General features: G+C 44.0%; 2 protein-coding genes across 6 annotated transcripts in view; both read right to left on the minus strand.

Annotated features, from left to right (window-relative positions):
• Nucleotides 1–1,697: 1,697 nt before the first annotated feature.
• Nucleotides 1,698–11,484, minus strand: slc25a34 (solute carrier family 25 member 34). 5 transcript variants are annotated; one of them, XM_081384651.1, is made up of 6 exons: nucleotides 11,280–11,484; nucleotides 9,871–10,406; nucleotides 4,629–4,694; nucleotides 3,269–3,421; nucleotides 2,982–3,116; nucleotides 1,698–2,279 (listed from the first exon to the last, which is right to left on the minus strand). In XM_081384651.1, the coding sequence occupies exons 2-6, from the start codon at nucleotides 10,288–10,290 to the stop codon at nucleotides 2,028–2,030; spliced, it is 1,026 nt and encodes a 341-aa protein (XP_081240777.1). In that variant the 5' UTR covers nucleotides 10,291–10,406; nucleotides 11,280–11,484; the 3' UTR covers nucleotides 1,698–2,027. The 5 variants fall into 5 exon arrangements, with proteins under 5 accessions (XP_081240777.1, XP_081240779.1, XP_081240778.1 ...); XM_081384653.1 differs by having other exon boundaries at nucleotides 1,931–2,279; nucleotides 9,871–10,380; nucleotides 11,280–11,346; XM_081384652.1 differs by having other exon boundaries at nucleotides 1,931–2,279; nucleotides 9,871–10,427; nucleotides 11,280–11,345.
• A 229-nt stretch (nucleotides 11,485–11,713) lies between these two features.
• The window catches only part of fbxo42 (F-box protein 42), a 21,235-nt gene continuing 15,448 nt past the window's right edge, over nucleotides 11,714–17,500 (minus strand). The window contains exons 9-10 of the mRNA XM_081384640.1: nucleotides 14,010–14,126; nucleotides 11,714–13,297 (exon numbers count right to left, since the gene is read on the minus strand). Coding sequence (XP_081240766.1) covers nucleotides 12,398–13,297; nucleotides 14,010–14,126 — 1,017 coding nt within the window. The 3' untranslated portion in view covers nucleotides 11,714–12,397. The remainder of the gene's footprint in view (nucleotides 13,298–14,009; nucleotides 14,127–17,500) is intronic.

Below are 17,500 nucleotides of genomic sequence, written 5' to 3' on the forward strand. Positions count from 1 at the left end.
ATAATATTGATTTAATATGAATTATTTAACAATTTTTCTTTGTTTTCAAAACCCATATTTTTCTGAAAATCAAAGATATATTATTAATCTTTTAATTATTTTGTCAAAGTTTTAAATTCATAAGACAAAAATAACTCAAAAGAAACCCTCGTATATAACACCGATCTCACAATATACTTTAAACCTCAAATATTGCTTATAAAAAACAATACAAATTTTAAAGCTTTTAAAATTCATGCAACTGCCCTAATATAATATAGCACTTTTTATTAAATTTTTATACAAATTAATTTTTTTTTATTATTAGTTTTATTTGTAATTTTTACATACATGTTCATTATATATTTTAGTTGTTGTTGTTATTCCTTGTTTATACACTCTGAACTGTATTACAATGCCTTGTATTTTTTTGCATTAATTGAAAAAAATAATAGAAAAAAAAACACATTCTTCATTTCCTGTCGTAGATTAAAGCGTAACTCTCGTCAAAATGCAACCTTGGGTCTTTTGTTAGTCTACCCGAGGCAAACTTTCGTTTAAAAGCATCATTAGAATGGAAACTCCACTTTTATTTTCGTTTTCGGTCAAATTGCCTTTTGAATGGGAGTGAATGGGGCACAGTCAAAACTAGTCGATCTCCGAATGCGAATAAACTGACTCTGAATTTTAGTATTGTTTATTATATGAGGAGCCTTTTTCAAATACAAGGTCAATATTGATTTTCACTAACGACAAAACAACAAATTATCCGTGAATTCATATGGAACTAAGCTTTAGGAGCATTACTCTCCTCCCTGTTGCATTCGGAGATCGACTATTTTGACTGTCAAAATGCCGGCGGACGGAAACCACAACAGCTTCAGTGAGTTGTTCAGAATCTTTCTCTTTAGTAAACTCTGCTGGAGTTCACGTGTAGAGCCGCTGGTGACACCTCCAGCACAGTTCATGTTGTGTCGAGCCTTCTTAGTGTTTTAAAAATAGCGATTTTGATGCTATCATAGTTGTGCCCCGAGCACTCCCATTCACAAAACAATTTGACCGAAAACGAAAATACGGCCAAACTTTAAGTGGAGTTTCCATTCTAATGATGCTTTTAAACGAAAGTTTGCCTTGGGTAGATTAACAAAAAGGTTGCATTTTGCGAGTTACACTTTAACTCATACACGACCAACTACTCATGAGTCATGACGTGTTTACGCACTAAAAGAGCACGTGACCCTCGTCCACTGCAGCAAGCAAATGTTCCAATCTAAACGCGGCAAAAGGCGTAAAGATGATTTTCTTTCTTCTCAGATCTGCTGATGATGATTACTGGTGTCTCACGATAAAACTAGAAGAAAAGGAAGAGAGTAAGTGAACTTCAACATCTCAAAGACTGAGAGAACACCATCACAGTAACTCATCATGCAGCGCCACCTGCTGGAAAACAGCAGAGCACCATAAAATAATAACCACAGAACTCATGAACATAAAACGATAGAACTGCAGAGGACACGATGAGAGGCGCGCGCGTGTAGTGTGACCGAGTGTGACACGAGCGCGGGTCACGTGATCCATTTACACAGTTTTACCTCAGACAGCAGAACGCGGTGGGATTTAGGGGAAACCAGCGATATTTGATCCATTTATACATAAAAGAGAAACATTGTAGTTTATAAACATATAATGCCTAAAAGTTTCTTTTGGCATATTTTAAACACAGTGTTTCCGAAACTGCAGGGCAGAGATCGCGAGTTGATGAAAAGCTATTTATAAATGAAATCATAAAAATGCAAAAATAAAACAAATAAATCATTTTAAATGAAAAACAATTAAAATGGGGGGTGGGGGGGTATTTTAGATTAAAAAAAGGTTTGTCAGAAAAAAACAGGCTTGAACTAAGACACTGTTGTTGTTATGTGTTCTGAAGCTGCACTAATAATCACAGAGAGTCAGTCAGTAAAAACTTTAATCATCACATATTAAAAACACAAAGAGTCTTTAGTTATTGGAAATAAGACACACTGGTGAGGTAAAACCCAACTGGGTCAGGTCCGGCGTGCCGCTAACACACACAAGCGTTCAGCATCATCTCTGGAGTGAGTGTTCGTGTACGGGGAATCTCTTCTGTGTGTGTACAGCAGCGCTCGCTGTCTCAGGACGTCCCAGATGAGCATACTGAGAACCGTATGAGGAGCCAGACGCACAAACACCGGCATCATTCCTTTATACAGACCCACAATCCCCTCTGTGGCGCAGACCTTCATCAGGCAGTCCACAAACCCGCTGTACAGCCGGCCCTGAGAGACACACACACACACACACACACACACACACACACACACCGTACTGTACATTAATCAGAGATGGGGAACGTTACTTTGAAAAGTAATGCATTACAGTATTGTGTTACTCCCTTAAAAAGTCACTAATTGCTTTACTTAGTGTCTTTTTTAGAAAATGTATTTGTTATGTTATTTTTGCGTTACTTTTTTTTTTATATATAAAAAAAGTTATATTTTTGGGCAAATGTAAAGACCCTTTCACACCAAAAGTAGAAAAATAAGCCCCAGGCTGAAGAAAATGCAAATTGATCTATAAAGTGAGATTAAAATGCATAAAAATCTATGTTTTATTTAATATATTCAGTTATTGGAGGTTTGCATGGTATTCTGATTCAGCATATTCATTTTGAGGAATATTTAATAATTTTTTTTGTGCAAGTGAGATGAGTAAATGCTCACATTTAGTCTAGAACTACAATAACCATCATGTTTACACACACACACACACACACACACACACTCACACTCACACACACACACAACGCCTCTGCACTTCGATTTGTCTCAACATGAGGAAAAAGTAACTCAGATATTTTGTTGTAAATTTTAAAAGTAATGTGTTACTTTACTAGTTACTTGAAAAAGTAATCTGAGTTACCCCAACACTGAAATTAATATTATTATATATAATCTTGGTGAATGAAGAAAGTGTTTTACCCTTTTAAACTCGTCCACTGGTTGGTTGTACAGTCGCGTGCTGATGACATCAAACGGCGTCATGGTGATGGACACGGCGACTCCGCTAATCATGGCGGCGATGAGCGCGATGAGGGCACTGTGAGGACTGAACCACTGAAACACACATTCACACACTTCACCAGTCTCACTAGCTCTAGTTTACATGAAGCCTAACCCTCCAGCTGAAGGAGACACACACTATTAGAAAGAGGTTTTTAATATCAAAAGTCATAATGATGTACACATGACGATGTGTGTGTGCTGACCTGTGCGCGTGTGACCCAGTCTTTAGCCGAGCTGAATGTGGAGAGTTGAGCCGCTGACCCCACCATGACCCTCGGCACGGCCCCGTTCACCCCCCGCCACAGACCCGTCACGCCCTCGCGCCGGTAGATGGACAGGAGCGCGCTCGACACGCTCTGAGGAGGACCAATCAGAATCACTCTCACTAATACTGTCAGACACACTCTGAGGAGGACCAATCAGAATCACTCTCACTAATACTGTCAGACACACTCTGAGGAGGACCAATCAGAATCACTCTCACTAATACTGTCAGACACACTCTGAGGAGGACCAATCAGAATCACTCTCACTAATACTGTCAGACACACTCTGAGGAGGACCAATCAGAATCACTCTCACTAATACTGTCAGACACACTCTGAGGAGGACCAATCAGAATCACTCTCACTAATACTGCCAGACACACTCTGAGGAGGACCAATCAGAATCACTCTCACTAATACTGTCAGACACACTCTGAGGAGGACCAATCAGAATCACTCTCACTAATACTGTCAGACACACTCTGAGGAGGACCAATCAGAATCACTCTCACTAATACTGTCAGACACACTCTGAGGAGGACCAATCAGAATCACTCTCACTAATACTGTCAGACACACTCTGAGGAGGACCAATCAGAATCACTCTCACTAATACTGTCAGACACACTCTGAGGAGGACCAATCAGAATCACTCTCACTAATACTGTCAGACACACTCTGAGGAGGACCAATCAGAATCACTCTCACTAATACTGTCAGACACACTCTGAGGAGGACCAATCAGAATCACTCTCACTAATACTGTCAGACACACTCTGAGGAGGACCAATCAGAATCACTCTCACTAATACTGTCAGACACACTCTGAGGAGGACCAATCAGAATCACTCTCACTAATACTGTCAGACACGCTCTGAGGAGGACCAATCAGAATCACTCTCACTAATACTGTCAAATATACTCATAAACAAATACTCAAATATAAACTCATATAATCTCAAATATACTTATATAAACTTGAATATACTCAAACTCAAATATACACATACCGGTACTCATTTAATCTCAAATATATTCATATATCCTCATATAAACTCAAATAAACTCTGATCTGTGATTGGCTGATAAAGATCTGGTCAGAGTTCAGCTGTATCATGTGACGCTGTGTTCGTTCACACGCCTCTGTGTGCTGGACTCTGATTGGCTGCCAGTGCAAAACAGTGAGAGGTGTGTCGACACACACACACATACACACACACACACACACACACACACACACACACACACACACACACACACACAGTGGGTCATGTGACTGGCACTGCAGATCCTGTACCTGATGGTTGTGCTGGTGTCCGACAGCGATGGCCGCCGCCGTCTGCGCCTGCAGGTGTGTTTTTACCTGTAGAGATACACACAGGAAATACATCACGCTCCTGTAAACACACGCATCACTGTAAACACACGCTCCTGTAAACACACGCATCACTGTAAACACACGCTCCTGTAAACACACGCATCACTGTAAACACACGCTCCTGTAAACACACGCATCACTGTAAACACACGCTCCTGTAAACACACGCATCACTGTAAACACACGCTCCTGTAAACACACGCTCCTGTAAACACACGCATCACTGTAAACACACGCTCCTGTAAACACACGCATCACTGTAAACACACGCTCCTGTAAACACACGCATCACTGTAAACACACGCTCCTGTAAACACACGCATCACTGTAAACACACGCTCCTGTAAACACACGCATCACTGTAAACACACGCTCCTGTAAACACACGCATCACTGTAAACACACGCTCCTGTAAACACACGCTCCTGTAAACACACGCATCACTGTAAACACACGCTCCTGTAAACACACGCTCCTGTAAACACACGCTCCTGTAAACACACGCATCACTGTAAACACACGCTCCTGTAAACACACGCTCCTGTAAACACACGCTCCTGTAAACACACGCATCAGTGTAAACACACGCTCCTGTAAACACACGCATCACTGTAAACACACGCTCCTGTAAACACACGCATCACTGTAAACACACGCTCCTGTAAACACACGCATCACTGTAAACACACGCTCCTGTAAACACACGCATCACTGTAAACACACGCTCCTGTAAACACACGCTCCTGTAAACACACGCATCACTGTAAACACACGCTCCTGTAAACACACGCTCCTGTAAACACACGCATCACTGTAAACACACGCTCCTGTAAACACACGCATCACTGTAAACACACGCTCCTGTAAACACACGCATCACTGTAAACACACGCTCCTGTAAACACACGCATCACTGTAAACACACGCATCACTGTAAACACACGCTCCTGTAAACACACGCATCACTGTAAACACACGCTCCTGTAAACACACGCATCACTGTAAACACACGCATCACTGTAAACACACGCATCACTGTAAACACACGCTCCTGTAAACACACGCATCACTGTAAACACACGCATCACTGTAAACACACGCATCACTGTAAACACGCGCTCCTGTAAACACACGCATCACTGTAAACACACGCATCACTGTAAACACACGCTCGTGTAAACACACGCATCACTATAAACACACGCTCCTGTAAACACACGCATCACTGTAAACACACGCATCACTGTAAACACACGCTCCTGTAAACACACGCATCACTGTAAACACACGTTCCTGTAAACACACGCTCGTGTAAACACACGCATCACTATAAACACACGCTCCTGTAAACACACGCATCACTGTAAACACACGCTCCTGTAAACACACGCTCCTGTAAACACACGCATCACTGTAAACACACGCTCCTGTAAACACACGCATCACTGTAAACACACGCTCCTGTAAACACACGCATCACTGTAAACACACGCTCCTGTAAACACACGCATCACTGTAAACACACGCTCCTGTAAACACACGCTCCTGTAAACACACGCATCACTGTAAACACACGCTCCTGTAAACACACGCATCACTGTAAACACACGCTCCTGTAAACACACGCATCACTGTAAACACACGCTCCTGTAAACACACGCATCACTGTAAACACACGCTCCTGTAAACACACGCATCACTGTAAACACACGCTCCTGTAAACACACGCATCACTGTAAACACACGCTCCTGTAAACACACGCTCCTGTAAACACACGCATCACTGTAAACACACGCTCCTGTAAACACACGCATCACTGTAAACACACGCTCCTGTAAACACACGCATCACTGTAAACACACGCTCCTGTAAACACACGCATCACTGTAAACACACGCTCCTGTAAACACACGCTCCTGTAAACACACGCATCACTGTAAACACACGCTCCTGTAAACACACGCTCCTGTAAACACACGCTCCTGTAAACACACGCATCACTGTAAACACACGCTCCTGTAAACACACGCTCCTGTAAACACACGCTCCTGTAAACACACGCTCCTGTAAACACACGCATCACTGTAAACACACGCTCCTGTAAACACACGCTCCTGTAAACACGCCGACTCCGAGTCTGGAGTAAACACTCATCTTTCACTTCCTCTGCCTTCCTGATATCTGAGCCCGTCTCTGGATGCCTTACTGTCAACACTGTGTGTGTGTGTGTGTGTGTGTGTGTGTGTGTGTGTGTGTGACTCACATATACACAACAGCTCGAGTTACTGACAGATTGTTCCTAAAGATGAGTCGGTTAAAGACGGTAAACATGATGGTTATTGTAGTTCTAGACTAAATGTGAGCATTTACTCATCTCACTTGCACAAAAAAAATAATTCAATATTCCTCAAAATGAATAAAATCAGTGAAATGCAGAGTCAGAATACCATTCAAACCTCCAATACCTAAATATGTTAAAAAAACATACATTTTTATGCATTTAATCTCACTTTATTGACTGATGTACTCGCCTCTGACCTTCGATGATTCAGTGAAACCATATGCCAATATGTTTTTATAGGTAAAGTGTGTGTTAAACTTTTTTCTCCTGCATCTATTCTTCTGTTATCCAGAACGGCAGCAGTTGTAAGGTTTGTTTGAGCGGCGCCCTCTACTGTACAGGAGTGAATCTGCATTTCCTTCAGCCTGAGGCTTATTATTTCACTTTTAGTGTGAAAGGGTCTTTACATTTGCCCAAAAATAGCACTTCTTTGTTATAAAAAAAACAAGCCCAGCCCAGGTGGAAAAAAGTAACGCAAAAGTAACTAAGTAACGCAATACTCTTCTAAAAAGTAACTAACGCATTACTTTTCTAAAAGTAACTAACGCAATACTCTTCTAAAAAGTAACCAAGTAACGCATTACTTTTCTAAAAGTAACTAACGCAATACTCTTCTAAAAAGTAACTAAGTAACGCAATACTTTTCTAAAAGTAACTAACGCAATACTCTTCTAAAAAGTAACCAAGTAACGCAATACTTTTCTAAAAGTAACTAACACAATACTCTTCTAAAAAGTAACCAAGTAACGCAATACTTTTCTAAAAGTAACTAACGCAATACTCTTCTAAAAAGTAACCAAGTAACGCAATACTCTTCTAAAAAGTAACTAAGTAACGCAATACTTTTCTAAAAGTAACTAACGCAATACTCTTCTAAAAAGTAACCAAGTAACGCAATACTTTTCTAAAAGTAACTAACGCAATACTCTTCTAAAAAGTAACTAAGTAACGCAATACTTTTCTAAAAGTAACTAACGCAATACTCTTCTAAAAAGTAACTAACGCAATACTTTTCTAAAAGTAACTAACGCAATACTCTTCTAAAAAGTAACTAAGTAACGCATTACTTTTCTAAAAGTAACCAACGCAATACTCTTCTAAAAAGTAACTAACGCAATACTCTTCTAAAAAGTAACTAAGTAACGCATTACTTTTCTAAAAGTAACTAACGCAATACTCTTCTAAAAAGTAACTAAGTAACGCAATACTTTTCTAAAAGTAACTAACGCAATACTCTTCTAAAAAGTAACTAAGTAACGCAATACTTTTCTAAAAGTAACTAACGCAATACTCTTCTAAAAAGTAACTAACGCAATACTTTTCTAAAAGTAACTAACGCAATACTCTTCTAAAAAGTAACTAAGTAACGCAATACTTTTCTAAAAGTAACTAACGCAATACTCTTCTAAAAAGTAACTAAGTAACGCATTACTTTTCTAAAAGTAACCAACGCAATACTCTTCTAAAAAGTAACTAAGTAACGCAATACTTTTTTTAAACACACGCTCCTGTAAACACACGCATCACTGTAAACACACGCATCACTGTAAACACACGCTCCTGTAAACACACGCATCACTGTAAACACACGTTCCTGTAAACACACGCTCGTGTAAACACACGCATCACTATAAACACACGCTCCTGTAAACACACGCATCACTGTAAACACACGCTCCTGTAAACACACGCTCCTGTAAACACACGCATCACTGTAAACACACGCTCCTGTAAACACACGCATCACTGTAAACACACGCTCCTGTAAACACACGCATCACTGTAAACACACGCTCCTGTAAACACACGCATCACTGTAAACACACGCTCCTGTAAACACACGCTCCTGTAAACACACGCATCACTGTAAACACACGCTCCTGTAAACACACGCATCACTGTAAACACACGCTCCTGTAAACACACGCATCACTGTAAACACACGCTCCTGTAAACACACGCATCACTGTAAACACACGCTCCTGTAAACACACGCATCACTGTAAACACACGCTCCTGTAAACACACGCATCACTGTAAACACACGCTCCTGTAAACACACGCTCCTGTAAACACACGCATCACTGTAAACACACGCTCCTGTAAACACACGCATCACTGTAAACACACGCTCCTGTAAACACACGCATCACTGTAAACACACGCTCCTGTAAACACACGCATCACTGTAAACACACGCTCCTGTAAACACACGCTCCTGTAAACAAGTAACTAAGTAACGCATTACTTTTCTAAAAGTAACCAACGCAATACTCTTCTAAAAAGTAACTAAGTAACGCAATACTTTTCTAAAAGTAACTAACGCAATACTCTTCTAAAAAGTAACTAAGTAACGCATTACTTTTCTAAAAGTAACTAACGCAATACTCTTCTAAAAAGTAACTAAGTAACGCATTACTTTTCTAAAAGTAACCAACGCAATACTCTTCTAAAAAGTAACTAAGTAACGCAATACTTTTCTAAAAGTAACTAACGCAATACTCTTCTAAAAAGTAACTAAGTAACGCAATACTTTTCTAAAAGTAACTAAACGCAATACTCTTCTAAAAAGTAACTAAGTAACGCATTACTTTTCTAAAAGTAACTAACGCAATACTCTTCTAAAAAGTAACTAAGTAACGCAATACTTTTCTAAAAGTAACTAACGCAATACTCTTCTAAAAAGTAACTAAGTAACGCATTACTTTTCTAAAAGTAACCAACGCAATACTCTTCTAAAAAGTAACGCATTACTTTTCTAAAAGGTAACTAACGCAATACTGACCACCAACAGTAAAGATGCGACGCGAGTCTCCTACCAGATACGCGGGCGAGGCGACGAAGGCCCCCAGAGCTCCAGCCGCGGCCCCTGCGATCAGACTCCCCCCGGGGCCGTTGGTGAGTCCCGACGCCTGCGTGTAGGAGTAGAACCCGAGCCGGACACCGTTCATCAGGCCCTGGTACAGCAGCGCCGCCGTGAGCCCCTTCTGCAGGCCCCGGACCCCATCCGTGCGGCCCACGAGCCACAGCGCCTGCAGGACCCCGCGGTAGAGCCGCTGGTAGGAGCCGCGGGCCCTCAGCTCGCCCTGCAGCTGCAGACGGGTCTTCACCACCTCCAGCGGGTTGGTGAACACACACGCCCCGCAGCACGCCAGCGCGCCCAGGCTAAAGTCCAGTGGGGGCCACAGGCGCCCGGGGCCGAGGGGGGGCGGGGGGGTCAGGAGCCGCGTCACAGGCATGTCTGGAGCCAGGAGACACCGAAGATCCTGCTGGGGCGCCGGTTATCTCGTCATATTCATGTGTGTGACATTTACTGCATTAGCATGTTTCTGAGAAATCAAGTCCGGATTCAGATCTGCAACAAAGTTCCTGGTCACTGCAATCATTCATCAATTTAATACATGACAAATCATGCTCTGTTGAACTGTTTAAACCCATATAGATGTCCCATATAGACAACCTCAATGCTCTGTGTTGAACTGTTAAACATCAGTTTATCACGTGATTTGCATATTCATAAACCTTGCATATTAGCGAAATCATCAAAGCATGTTTTAATCCTTTAAGCACAAATATACATTGACGTTACAAAGTTTTGGATTGAAAGTATAATAGGAATTTCAAAAGAACAGCATTAAACTGAAATATAATCTTTTGTAACATTAAACACTACCGTTCAAAGGTTTGCGGTCAGTAAGAATTTGTATTTAATTTTTTGGGGGAAAGAAATTAAATAAATCAATACTTTTTATTCATCAAGGATGAGTTGAATTGATCAAAAGTGACAGTAAAGACATTTATAATGTTACAAAAGAATCTATTTCAAATAAATGCTGTTTTTTTTACTTTCTATTCATCAAAGAATCCTGAAATAAAAATGTAAATAACTCTTTTCAACACTGATAATATTCAGAAATGTACCTTGATCATCAAATCATTATATTAGAAGGATCATGTGACACTGAAGACTGGAGTAATGATGCTGAAAATTCAGCTTTGATCACATGAATAAATTACACTTTACTATATATTCACATAGAGAACACATTTTAAATTGTAATAATATTTCATAATATTACTGTTTTTTGTGTGTAAAATGCAGCCTTGGTGCAGCACACTTATTTTAAAAACGATCATAAACTTTGAACAGCAGTGTATACTATATACAAACAATTCAGCTGCACGATAAACTTTACACGAGTATTGTCTCAGTATGAAAGCGTCTTACCGAGTTCGCTCGCGTTCCTGTTTGTGATTCACACACACGCGTAAACACGAAGCACTTCCCGAACGCCCCGCCCACTGCTCCTGCCTGACCAATCAGCGCACAGCTTCTCCTCCGCCTCACAGCCTCCCCGGTGGACAGCCAATGGCGTCGCAGCAACACAGAATAAATTTAAATGGGTTAAAGGTGAAATCCTGTCTAAAGTCCCGCTGAGGATGTTAAACTCACATTCTTCAGCCAAAAACAGAACAAACAATGGGCATAAACTGCAGCAATCACACACACACACACACACACACACACACACTAACGCATATATAAATACATTATTAATTCGTTACATATAGCGCTTTTCTAGCCTAGGTACTCAAAGCGCTGTACATAAGATCAACTGTGAGGAATATGTTAAATTATAGCAATAATGTTCTCTGTGATTTAATGTCAGGGTTGAGCTGTTTCAGCTTAAGGCAATTGAAAGAAAATAGAAGCTGAAGGAGCCGTTTTTAAACCACAGTAATTATGACATGTATAATTGAGTGTGTTTGTAGCAGGACGGAATGGAGACGATGATCATGTGACGTCACACGTGACCGCACAGCTTTATTCCGTTATTTTAGTAAAGATCGTAGAAACGCACGCCACATTATATCAGAGAATTAAGACATGGAGAACTTTCTTTATTTCCGTTTACAATCCACGGTCTCATTCCCTCCACAGCACACACACACACACACACACACACACACACACACACACACACACTCTCTCTCTCTTACACACACACGTTTAATGTAAACAATGCAGGCTGAAAGAGCGGTAAAAAAGGTCCAATTCATCAGTTCATCCTACAATCGTGTTTCCTTCAGTCAGATCGGCGTTTCTGAGGGTGAAATGCGACAGAAACAATAACACACTCCCTTCTAGATCTCTCACACACACGCACGCACGCGCACACACACGCAGAGCACATAGCAAAAACATCATTCATTCACTCATAAATTGAAACAACAACTATGTTTGAGTGTCCTTTATATGAGTTGAGCAGTATTTTAAGGTAAATTAGTGTAAGGGCAGCAGTCGTTCCCGTCGTGTCGCGGCGGCTAGTGGCTAGCACTCCTCCATTACCTCTTGGCGCGGACGAAGTACAAGGCGTTGGTTTTGGGGTAATATTTGACGTTCTGCTTTTTGTCCATGAGTCCACCGAAGATAATAAGCTCCCCGCGGCCCTGAACCACCGTGTGCAGGCTAGTCTCCGGCGGCCCCGTGACCGCGCTAGCAGCTCCACCGCTGCCGTACACCTTCCACGACACCACGCCCTCCGCCTTGGCACGCGACACGTCCAGCAGGTACATCTGCATGGGTTTGCAGTTGAGCGACTGGTACAGCGGCTTGCCCACGTTGAGGCTCTGCGGCGGGTGGTGTGCGAGCCGGCGGGCAATGGGCGGGAGTGAGTGGGCGTCAGCCTGTGGTGGGCTGGAGGAGGTGGGCGGAGTCACGGCGGAGGCGCTAGGCTGGGGTTGCGATGATGAGGATGAGGAGGACGAGGCTTTAACGGCCTCCAGGCCGCGGCGCAGGGCGGCGGGAGAAACGGCTCCCGGCGGGGTGTGTGGAGGCGTGTGTAACCCATTAGCGCCGAGCGGGTCACCGTCCCAGCTGTAGTCCGCGGGTCGCGTGGGTGGAGACACCGCTGCTGGGCTAGTGCGCGGCGAAGGAGACGAGCCGTTGAGTAGCGGAGGGCTATCGGGACCTCGCGAGGGCGACGGACTCCCGTCCCGTGGTCGCGCCGACGCTCTTGGCCGTAGAGTTCCCCAGCGCCCGTTTACACACGGAGCCTCCTCGACCGCGCCCAGAACCACCCCTGCCGCGCCGCTACGCACCGGGGACTGGGAGCGCTGTGAGGACGGGTCCGGGCCCAGAGGAGCAGGAGTGGAGCTGATAGGGGACGGCCGAGAGTTCAGACTCGGGCTGAGAGGAGCTCGACCCGACGGAGCTTGAGAGAACACCACCACACACTGACCCACCTGAGAGAGAGAGAGAGAGAGAGAGAGAGAGAGGGAGAGAGAGAGAGAGAGAGAGAGAGAGAGAGAGAGAAAGAGAGAGAGAGAGGGAGGGACAGGTTTGAATATAAAACATGTTTTTTTATCTACATGCTCTCTGTATTTACTTGTTATTTGTGATATATTTATGTATATGGACCATAGAGCGTGACGTCACTCGTAGTGTTTCTGAAGCCCAAAGTGGGCGGAGCCGACCGTCGCCATCTTGGCACTCCCAGATAAACGAAAATATGCAGCAAGGCGGATAAGCTGAGGTGACCTGATGCTAACGCTAGCAGACAAATGGCTAGTAGTGACATCAATGGCAATCCACCTGTCACTCAAGTAGCCACACCCTTAATTATGCAGAACTTTAAGGCTTAATATAATTTAAACGGATGAGTTATTAATAACTCACCCCCTCACAGTCGTCATAAAGGGCAACATCAGCTTTATAGACCAAAACCACTTCACTTTAACCCTTTTATTTATCTGTATGTTTGTATGTGTCTATTGCTCTGGCAATATTGGGGTATCGCTCACAGACATGCCAATAAAGCTCATTTAAACTGAACTGGCGGGTGTGAGTGTGATCTGCAGTGTGTAAGAGAGTGTAGTGTAAGAGAGTGTGTAGTGTAATGTAGTGTGTAGTGTAGTGTGTAGTGTAAGAGAGTGTAGTGTAAGAGAGGGACGGCACCTTGCAGGCCGGATGGCACCAGAGCTCCGGAGCGCCGTGATCCTCGTTCTCCACCCGCAGCTGCTGCCACGTCCAGCTGGAGGCGCTCATGTGCAGCAGCCAGGCGTCCTTCAGCAGCTGCACACACACACACACACACACACACACACACACACACAGTCTCTCTTCAGTGAGTGAAACAGACGTTTAATAAGCACTTATCCGATGGCAGTATTACAGGGATAGTAGGATAGATGCACTTTTATGGACTTCAAAACAGAAACGGTCATTCACTGCCATTATAAAGCTTGGAAGAGCCAGGACATTTCTAATATAACTCTGATTGTGTTCATCTGAGAGAAGAGTGTCATAAACACCTAGGATGACTTGAGGGAGAGTAAATCATAAGCTAATTTTCATTTTTGGGTGAACTATCCCTCTCAGTAAATAATTTCTTGTCAATTTGGGGTTTTTCAGCCCAAGATCTTCATGTCCGACACCTCCTGCACTATACTACTCCTCCTGCACTATCTGCACTATACTCCTCCTGCACTATCTGCACTATACTACTCCTCCTGCACTATACTACTCCTCCTGCACTATCTGCACTATACTACTCCTCCTGCACTATCTGCACTATACTACTCCTCCTGCACTATCTGCACTATACTACTCCTCCTGCACTATCTGCACTATACTACTCCTCCTGCACTATCTGCACTATACTACTCCTCCTGCACTATACTACTCCTCCTGCACTATCTGCACTATACTACTCCTCCTGCACTATCTGCACTATACTACTCCTCCTGCACTATACTCCTCCTGCACTATCTGCACTATACTCCTCCTGCACTATACTCCTCCTGCACTATACTCCTCCTGCACTATACTCCTCCTGCACTATACTCCTCCTGCACTATGCACTATACTCCTCCTGCACTATACTCCTCCTGCACTATGCACTATACTCCTCCTGCACTATACTCCTCCTGCACTATACTCCTCCTGCACTATACTCCTCCTCCTGCACTATACTCCTCCTGCACTATCTGCACTATACTCCTGCACTATACTCCTCCTGCACTATCTGCACTATACTCCTCCTGCACTATCTGCACTATACTCCTCCTGCACTATCTGCACTATACTCCTCCTGCACTATCTGCACTATACTCCTCCTGCACTATACTCCTCCTGCACTATACTCCTCCTGCACTATACTCCTCCTGCACTATACTCCTCCTGCACTATACTCCTCCTGCACCTGCACTATACTCCTCCTGCACCTGCACTATACTCCTCCTGCACTATACTCCTCCTGCACTATGCACTATACTCCTCCTGCACTATACTCCTCCTGCACTATGCACTATACTCCTCCTGCACTATGCACTATACTCCTCCTGCACTATACTCCTCCTGCACTATACTCCTCCTGCACTATACTCCTCCTGCACTATACTCCTCCTGCACTATACTCCTCCTGCACTATACTCCTCCTGCACTATACTACTCCTCCTGCACTATACTCCTCCTCCTGCACTATCCTGCACTATACTCCTCCTCCTGCACTATACTCCTCCTCCTGCACTATACTCCTCCTCCTGCACTATCTGCACTATACTCCTCCTGCACTATACTCCTCCTGCACTATACTCCTCCTGCACTATACTCCTCCTGCACTATACTCCTCCTGCACTATACTCCTCCTGCACTATACTCCTCCTCCTGCACTATACTCCTCCTCCTGCACTATACTCCTCCTGCACTATACTCCTCCTGCACTATACTCCTCCTGCACTATCTGCACTATACTCCTCCTGCACTATACTCCTCCTGCACTATCTGCACTATACTCCTCCTGCACTATACTCCTCCTGCACTATACTCCTCCTGCACTATACTACTCCTGCACTATCTGCACTATACTCCTGCACTATACTCCTCCTGCACTATACTCCTCCTGCACTATCTGCACTATACTCCTGCACTATACTCCTCCTGCACTATACTCCTCCTGCACTATACTCCTCCTGCACTATACTCCTCCTGCACTATACTCCTCCTGCACTATACTCCTCCTGCACTATACTCCTCCTGCACTATACTCCTGCACTATACTCCTCCTGCACTATACTCCTGCACTATACTCCTCCTGCACTATCTGCACTATACTCCTCCTGCACTATACTCCTCCTGCACTATACTCACTATACTCCTCCTGCACTATACTCCTCCTGCACTATACTCCTCCTGCACTATACTCCTCCTGCACTATCTGCACTATACTCCTCCTGCACTATACTCCTCCTGCACTATACTCCTGCACTATACTCCTCCTGCACTATCTGCACTATACTCCTCCTGCACTATCTGCACTATACTCCTCCTGCACTATACTCCTCCTGCACTATACTCCTCCTGCACTATACTCCTCCTGCACTATACTCCTCCTGCACTATACTCCTCCTGCACTATACTCCTCCTGCACTATACTCCTCCTGCACTATCTGCACTATACTCCTCCTGCACTATACTCCTCCTGCACTATACTCCTCCTGCACTATACTCCTCCTGCACTATCTGCACTATACTCCTCCTGCACTATCTGCACTATACTCCTCCTGCACTATCTGCACTATACTCCTCCTGCACTATCTGCACTATACTCCTCCTGCACTATACTCCTCCTGCACTATCTGCACTATACTCCTCCTGCACTATACTCCTCCTGCACTATACTCCTCCTGCACTATACTCCTCCTGCACTATACTACTCCTCCTGCACTATACTCCTCCTCCTGCACTATACTCCTCCTCCTGCACTATACTCCTCCTCCTGCACTATACTCCTCCTCCTCCTGCACTATACTACTCCTCCTGCACTATACTCCTCCTGCACTATACTCCTGCACTATACTCCTCCTGCACTATCTGCACCATACTCCTCCTGCACCATACTCCTGCACCATACTCCTCCTGCACCATACTCCTCCTGCACCATACTCCTCCTGCACCATACTCCTCCTGCACCATACTCCTCCTGCACCATACTCCTCCTGCACCATACTCCTCCTGCACCATACTCCTCCTGCACCATACTCCTCCTGCACTATCTGCACTATACTCCTCCTGCACTATCTGCACTATACTCCTCCTGCACTATCTGCACTATACTCCTCCTGCACCATACTCCTCCTGCACTATACTCCTCCTGCACTATCTGCACTATACTCCTCCTGCACTATACTCCTCCTGCACTATCTGCACTATACTCCTCCTGCACTATACTCCTCCTCCTGCACTATACTCCTCCTGCACCATACTCCTCCTGCACCATACTCCTCCTGCACCATACTCCTCCTGCACCATACTCCTCCTGCACCATACTCCTCCTGCACCATACTCCTCCTGCACCATACTCCTCCTGCACCATACTCCTCCTGCACTATCTGCACTATACTCCTCCTGCACTATCTGCACTATACTCCTCCTGCACTATCTGCACT

Source organism: Scardinius erythrophthalmus (assembly GCF_964197995.2).
Source record: "Scardinius erythrophthalmus genome assembly, chromosome: 14".
NCBI lineage: Eukaryota > Metazoa > Chordata > Actinopteri > Cypriniformes > Leuciscidae > Scardinius > Scardinius erythrophthalmus.